Below are 8,118 nucleotides of genomic sequence, written 5' to 3' on the forward strand. Positions count from 1 at the left end.
GCAGATTATTAAATAAGATTGGTTGTGATTGAAGTTGAAGTTGACAGGCTACTGCATGTGAGACATGTAAAAAAAAAACAACGAAGTAGATATTCAAAATTGGTGATTATCAGAAACAAATGTACTATATTTAGACCAAGGTTTTAGGGACCATGACATCGTTTTGCATGATTAGCTCATTTTCTACAAATAACTTATAATTCACACAACTCTTTACTATATCCCAAGGCATACAAGTAGCCTACATTACATTTGTTAAAGTGTCTAGTCTAGTTTTCATTCATTTCCACAGTGTCATGTGGTTTGAAGCCTCTGCCCAAAAGATCACAAAACCTATAGTCAGAGTGAAGGGTATGTGTCAGGATCAATCACAGAGGGGTGGACACAACAACAAGGACACTTTTACAGTGTGACCCAATTAAATAGGATGCAAAGATGCAAAAAATAGTCCTTAATTTCATAAGTAATACCTCAGGAAACTAAAAATCACAATTAAAGAAGCAATTCACAAATAGTAAGTTTTGTATTGTCATGAGCTTTGAAATACTGTTTTTATAACTGGTAATTGAACTGAGTCTTTATGAAGTACATTCATTCGTTTTATTTCATTTTATATTTTAATTCTTTGGTTGTTTCTATTTTCCACTTTGTTTCATAGCATTTTACAATTTACATTTAACGTTATATGCATTAAAATGTTACTTCATAAGACTTCTTCGTTCTTTGATGTTTTCAAAGGCAAGCTGTGTATGTGGTATCAAAAGCCAGTGGGGGCGCTGTTGTCCCTTCTTCTCCCGCGAGCCAAATAAGGAAATGACGTGCTTCATGTGCTGCGTCTCAAATAGAAATCTGAAACACCGATACCGGGAGGGACCGGGGACCGGGTCTGTGAGAGGGAGAGGAGTGTGAGGGACCGAGCGCTGATACAAGAAGAGGTTAGTGTTATTATAAAGAATTGCTTTAAAGAAGTTTAGACACACCACTGTTAGTCCTTTACCCTGGAAACAGAGCTGTTACCGGCTAACTAACGTTAGCTGCTTGGCTAAAACTACAGTATCTAACTTAGCACGTGCCATTAGCGTTACTTACACTGTAACGAGCAGTATGAAAATGAATTAGAAACGTATTATTATTTAAAACTCATGGTGTGGTAAGAAATAACAAGCATGTGTAAGTTAAGTTTCATGATGAAAACAAAACCATTAGTTATTTGGCTTATATTAGCTCATAACTTATAGAAGTTAATTAAATGGCTCATACTTTAAAGGTCCGCCTTATTAACAACTGTTCACTTTAGACTTTCCACGTGCAAGTGGTCATGACGTCGGCTTCCAATTTTGTGAGCCTCAATACCAGCTGTAGCTAAGTTGTTACTGTCAGTTTTGAATGTGCAAAACACGTCTCATAGCTTAAGTGGTCATGGAAGACTCATGTTTACTTTCTATGGTGAAGCTTCAGGACACATCCAGTATTCCATTATTATTATTATTATTTAAGTATAACTATTATTCCATAATGAATAATACAAATTTACTTGTGTCAAACTAGGCTGGGATGTTGTGTTCAAAGGTCTTTAAATTGTGTGATGGTTTATATGGACAAGATGTTGATATCAACACCTGTGTGCCACAACAATTAATTAGAGGGAAATCTTTGAAATAGTAATTATACATACAGCTAGTATGGCAGACTTTCCAAAGTCTGCTTGTGCCCTGTGTTGTTGGTCAGATCCCCAGAGGGAATGTATGCCCCCTGCCCTGGTCACAAGATGAGCTCTGACAGCTGAACTACAGCCAAGTGTTGCCAGATTTGGCTGCTTTGAGTGTGTGTGTGTGTGTTCATCTTACAAGCAGGTGATAGACCTCCCCTGACTGTCCACTTAAAACACTGCTGAAATGGAAAGTTTTATCAAACATTGTGGTGCAACCTCTACAGTGCTGAATGAATATGGATAAATACCTCTTAATTAGAGTTGAATGAAGCTTGCAAACAGGTGAATGACGGCTTACATGACACAATAACTAGCCTAGAAACTACAGAAATGGACAATACTGAATACCGAAAAGCACATTTGCAATCTGACAGTCTGTGCATATGAAGTGCAGAGAGGTATTGTAAGTACAGCCCATATATAGAAATGCAACAAAAAAGAACCTATTGTAGGACAAAGAAGGGAGTGTTTCACTTGTTCAAAACACTGTGTAGGTGATTGTGAAGAATCAGGTGTTTGTCAAGGATAGGGCAAATAGTCACATAAGAATAAAAAGCAATGACTTTCCCCCCTTACCCAGTGTAGAGGTCCGTGGTATGGGCTGGTAGTTTAAAAAAGGTGTTTGAGGCACTCTGATTATAGTTAAAAATGAGGGATGCATGATACTGGATTTTTTGCCAGTATACAATATGTCGATATATGACAACTCATTTGGCCGATAATAGATACCGATATCAATATATTCACTTTTTTCCCTTCCTAATTTCAGTGATCATCAAGTATTTTCTGTAGTGGAATTAACATCATATTATGCATGCATGCTCTTATCGTGATGGCCCACCAGCAGATGGAGACATTAAATGGAGTGCTTTTCAATGTATGTAATATTCATCTATTGTGCAAAATAAGAAAAACCATGTTGGCTGATTCTGTCATTTTAAAGCTGATATCGGCAGATACCGATGATGTGGCGTTATTATCATGCATCCCTATTAAAAATCTTTTTTTCACACATGGACAGACCAACACGTTGGTTAACAAATCAGAAATTTTGCTTGGGTTCAGCCCACATGACATGCTGCTGTGTTGTGCTATGGCCTATTAAAGTACTGGAATTTGTTATTTACAGGACAACACCTGAACGCAACACAGGCTCCACTCCATTGAGTGTGTGTACAGTGCTCTGCTACGGGTTCGGGCTGGGCTCGGTTATAATTGTCTCGGACTGTCTGCCCCCCTAATATAATGATAGGGGAAACATTGGACTTGATGTACCAGAGTGGGTATCTTGACATTGTCAAAAAAACAGGGTTCATTTTAACAATACTGAATACATTCATATTTAATTTCAGTTAAATTCAGTTTTATTTATAAAGCCCAATATCACAAATCACAGTTTGCCTTAGAGGGCTTTACAGCATATGATATCCCTCTGTCCTTGGACCTTCACAGCGGATAAGGTTAACATCAAACATCAAATCATGCAGAGACAGTTTTTTCATAAATCATCGGTTGATAAGGCCATTCTATCAATATTTCTATACATATGGGCATATGGAAATTGTTTCTCAAAGAAGAAGAAAAAAACAAGCCAGCAACCCTGTTATTAAAAGACGGATCTTCCTGCATGATCAGTTTAATTAACATTGGAACACTACAGGTCTGTTTTTGTCAGGCTGCCATGATATGTGACAGTTGTTATCAGGGACGCAGGTGATTCAAACTGAACAAGGTCTCTGTTCTTCTGGTCGTTGGGTCTACATCCAAAAACCATGATGGAATCATATTTTAGTTCAAGAAGGCTTTGACTCCTTTTTTACAAGTAGTGAGTAGTAGTTTGTGTACATTTTCCTGTGAGTGAACCATTTTATCTGTGTACTCTGACAGGATGGGTGACATAGTAGAAGATGAGGCAAGCTTCTACTCTAATGCAGAGGACTACTGGAGGGAGGTCCCCCCCACAGTGGATGGCATGCTGGGAGGCTATGGCAGCATCTCCAGTATCGATATCAATGGATCCAAGGCTTTCCTGCAGAAGTTCCTTGGTGTAAGAAACTTTTCTAAGATGTCAGCCAGCTCAGGCACCAATAACATCATCTTTACCAATATGAATGGTAGTAATGGCTACAGTTAGACATACAGTGTACAGTATGTGTGTCCGTTCAGTGTCTCTGGAGTCACATATCTGATTACTCAAAAACTGATGTGACAAAATTTAAAGACTTGCAACTCAACTTTGACTTTGACACCAATGACTCATGACTTCACTTGGACTCTACAGGATACTTAGCTCATTTTCAACCAGGTCTGTGTCTCTGCGGGTGGGAAGTGTGTGCAGATGAATGGTGTTAAGGCGCATTCCCCTCTGTGTTGCAACCTGGCAGATCTCCCTGCCTGTCTGCCAACCAAAATCTGCTGGACTTTTGTTCACTGCACAGGCGAGGAGCTCCCCATAGTACGGACACAAGGGGAAGCTAAACACTGTTCATCTGTACACAATCCCCACACAGACCTGGTTGAAAATCGGCAAAGTATCCCTTTAAGCCTTTTGGCTTGGAATGACATGAAACTTCAGAGTTTAAAAGAAGTGTGCAGCAAATTAAGTCTACATTTTCCTCCTGGTAAGTTATACTTCCACAAGTGGTTCAGCAGTGCAGACCAGCAGAGAGACAACACATGAAACAACATATTATTAATTTTAAATGTAAAGACTGTGGTGCACAAAAAATGACAATAACAATATGCACAGCATTTAACTCAGAAACTACAAATGATTGTAACTGTGTCGCAGACGGACCAGACCATTTTAATTAGAAATGTTAAGGTGTATTTGAAGTAATCTATGTATTTACTATACTGAACTTTATTATAATACATTTAAACTAGGGCTGTACCCAAATATTAGGATATTCGGATATTCGAATATTCGTTTCTATGGGTAGGTATTTGTTATGAAAATTTGGTATTCGATATTTGTTTTTTTAATTTTTTTTTAAACTTTTTTTTTGGTGCTAAATGTAGTCTTTCTGTTGTTGGTAAATGTAGGTTATCAATAAAAAAATTTATTTTTTCAATAAAACTTTTAAATTGCACTGTTAAAAATGTGAAAATATAGTATAGCCTACCAACCGAGCTTGTGCGCACGGCACGCTTGAGCGCATTCGTCTGAGGCTGTGGATCAGTGCCAAGTTTTACCACTTTATCACTATTCCCTCTCACTTGTAGCTGTTTTTTCGTTATCTTTTTAATTTAATATGAATTATGGAACCGTTTTTGTCAACGTTTGTTTCCCCCGTTTTGTACAATAAATTATTGTTTAAAGTTTCAACAAGTTTCTTTTGGAGTGCGTGACACAAGTGTGTTTTGAAAACGGCCACAGACTGTCACCTGCTCAACGCATCAGTACCTTCGGATGCCATGACAGTAATAGCCAATAATGTCAAAATATCATTTATAGACCGATTTAACAGACAATCACTGCTGCCCGACCCGCAGGTCCATTTGCGGGTCCCGCGGGTTACGGGTCGACCCGCGCATCACTACTCAGCTCAGTCTATAAAGGCTATACACACAACAGTAAGACTATAGACATTATATTCTATTCAGGCTGGCAGAACCAGCAGTGCATCGGTTCTACAGTGCACGGCACTGCTGATTAACCATTTTATTGCAGCACAGAGAGTCTGCCAGCAACCAATTACTTGCCGAGGCTTCCTACAACTTGTTTCAATGGTTCCGATTTAATCAGAAGACAAATTAAACAGGATGACTAGCCAATGTGAAAATCAAAAGAAAGCATAGAATAATGTACTGAAGGAGACTGTTGTGCCATCACATTTTTTTGTGGTTTGAGAGCAAAGATCTGGTTGTCGCTGTGCAAAACTCCGCAATACAATTAGGTCCAAAAAAACCCCGAAACTTAACGTAGTGACTTGTTAGTCTTGAGACTTGTTGGTCTTGACTTTGAACTTGACTCGAGACTTAATTACCAAGACTTGCAGAACAACAACTTTGTCCCACTTCTAATGTGAAAAGAAAACAATGAGCTGTGGAGGTCTTGTTGGATTCTCATATAAAATCTGGACAGTGCAGGAAAAACGCCACCACTCCAAAAACCAGTGTGCCCATTAAGCCATATGCTGAGCCTTCTGCTACATGTTGAGCTATGGATGGGCTCCACACCCTGCAATCATGGATAAGAGGATGTAGGTGATGCAGATGGCTGGGTATACATTTGGCATATGATATACTGTATATCAATATTGGAAAAATATACTTACAATGTTGCAGTATTGATTTTAGCCATAGTAGCCCAGTCCCAATTCAAATTATTGTCCACAACACCAAAATTCAGAATGTTATTAGTAATAGCATTCATTTTGTTAGAGTTGTAACATTCAGGTTTTCTTGCTGTTTAAAGCTTTTTCACAGAAGCAGCTTGTGTCATAGCTTTTATCCACCAGTGAACTCTTGTGTGTTTTCACCATTGAAGGAAGGTGAAGGGAAGACGGGTACGGGCTGTGCTCTGGACTGTGGAGCAGGTATTGGTAGGATCACCAAACGGTTACTGCTGCCTCTGTTCAAGACCGTGGACCTCGTGGACGTGACGCAGGAGTTTCTGGACAAAGCCAAGACATACCTGGGAGATGAGGGCAAGAGAGTGGGGAACTATCTCTGCTGCGGCCTGCAGGACTTTGTACCAGAGAGTGGACGCTATGATGTCATCTGGATCCAGTGGGTCATTGGTGAGTCTGCCTTCATTAAGCAATGGCTGTTGTTTAATTAAAGAATAATAATAATAATAAATGGGCTTGAAATAGATAATTGTTTCTACAGACGTGACTCTATAAGTGCACAATTTCCTTTAAGTATCCTTGTTTGAACGTATTTAGAGCCCTTCTGCTGCATCATTAGAGTTAAAGCAGACATGTAGTTAGTATTGCAAAACCCCTCAATCTGTGGTCCAAAAATAAAATACATACATTTTTCCTTGGATTTTTTCCTTCAGGCCACCTAACAGACGACCACCTGGTGGACTTCCTGCAACGTTGCCAGAAAGCGCTGCGGCCCAATGGCCTCATCGTCATCAAGGACAATGTGTCATATGAGGGCGTGGTCCCCGATGAGGTGGACAGTAGTGTCTGCCGCGACCTGGAAATAGTTCACAGTCTGGTGGCCAGAGCAGGCCTCCGTATCATCCACGAGGAGCAACAAGTGAACTTCCCAAAGGAGATCTACCAGGTCTACACACTGGCTCTCAGATAGTGGACTGTTTTCTTCTCCAGGGGGACAGGAAGAGGGGTTGCCGTGTGCACACAGTATTTCTAATGATGCTTTTCTAGTCAGAAATTCATGTATGATCTGTTTGGAAATGATGTGCAGTGAGATGCATTGGTCTTCTGCTCTGTGCATGTTGGTGAATCATCTTTTCTGGGCCACCAGGTCACAGTACACTAATATCTTATGAATATTTGGTCCATCTCCTATTCAAGATTCTAGCATGCGCTTCCTGTCTCAGTGTGTGGTCCAGCAGCACTGAAGGTCCAACTTCATCTTTAGCTGTGTGGATATACACAGCCTGCCAGAATAAACTAATGCACTGTGTTTGGAAGTGAAGAAGTCATTATCGTACTGCTGTGTCATCACAAGACTACAAACTACAGCATCACTCTTCCAGACTTTGTTATCGCTTTATTTATTACCCATGTTGGAACTCAGCTCCAGTGTCCACTGGAAGCACTTCAGAAGCAGAACTTCTTCAGTCTATAGTTTTGCACACACATTTCCAATGTTACCAAGATGTTTTATGGACATTTTTTACAGCTTATTAAAAACATGCAGATCAATGTAGTAACACAGACTTTGTGGCTGTATTTTACTGGTTTTAAACACAGATGGCTCAATCAACTCTTTTCTTGACTGTCATCCAAATCTGAGTCCCTTAATGGGTACTGCTGATACTGAATCAGATCTGATATTTGTAATTACATAAATGTTGATTAAATGTATCTGACATTGGAATAATGACAAGCTGCTCCCTGATTGTTTTGTACTTTGCTCTTTGTTAATATAAGAAGTAGGAGTGGGAATCACCAGAGGACCCACAATAGGATATTATCATAATATTTAAGTCACGGTATGATAATACTGCAATATGCTGAGTATTGGGATCAAATATATTGAGATATATTGTGTTTTATTACCTTTTTTCCAACCTCAAATTGTTTCCCCACAGGAAAACTCTGTCAACATCAGTTTTACCTCATAAGATTAAGTTAAGTCTGTTCATCTGACTTTATTTTTTTAAAGCAGAAAAATGTGATGCAAAGCAGACAGACTGACCAACACTGTCAGAAATGCTGCCTACACCTGACAAACTGGACTGTTGGCAGATTTATAGCCCTCTG

The 8,118-nt window shown here is 39.4% G+C and overlaps 1 protein-coding gene across 1 annotated transcript; it reads left to right on the forward strand.

Moving 5' to 3' along the window:
- The first annotated feature begins 816 nt into the window (after nucleotides 1-816).
- Nucleotides 817-7,741, forward strand: ntmt1 (N-terminal Xaa-Pro-Lys N-methyltransferase 1). Its single transcript, XM_033646322.2, has 4 exons — nucleotides 817-935; nucleotides 3,599-3,758; nucleotides 6,204-6,456; nucleotides 6,720-7,741. The coding sequence occupies exons 2-4, from the start codon at nucleotides 3,600-3,602 to the stop codon at nucleotides 6,974-6,976; spliced, it is 669 nt and encodes a 222-aa protein (XP_033502213.1). The 5' UTR covers nucleotides 817-935; nucleotide 3,599; the 3' UTR covers nucleotides 6,977-7,741.
- Nucleotides 7,742-8,118: the final 377 nt, after the last annotated feature.

Source organism: Epinephelus lanceolatus, chromosome 19, assembly GCF_041903045.1.
Source record: "Epinephelus lanceolatus isolate andai-2023 chromosome 19, ASM4190304v1, whole genome shotgun sequence".
Classification (NCBI taxonomy): domain Eukaryota; kingdom Metazoa; phylum Chordata; class Actinopteri; order Perciformes; family Serranidae; genus Epinephelus; species Epinephelus lanceolatus.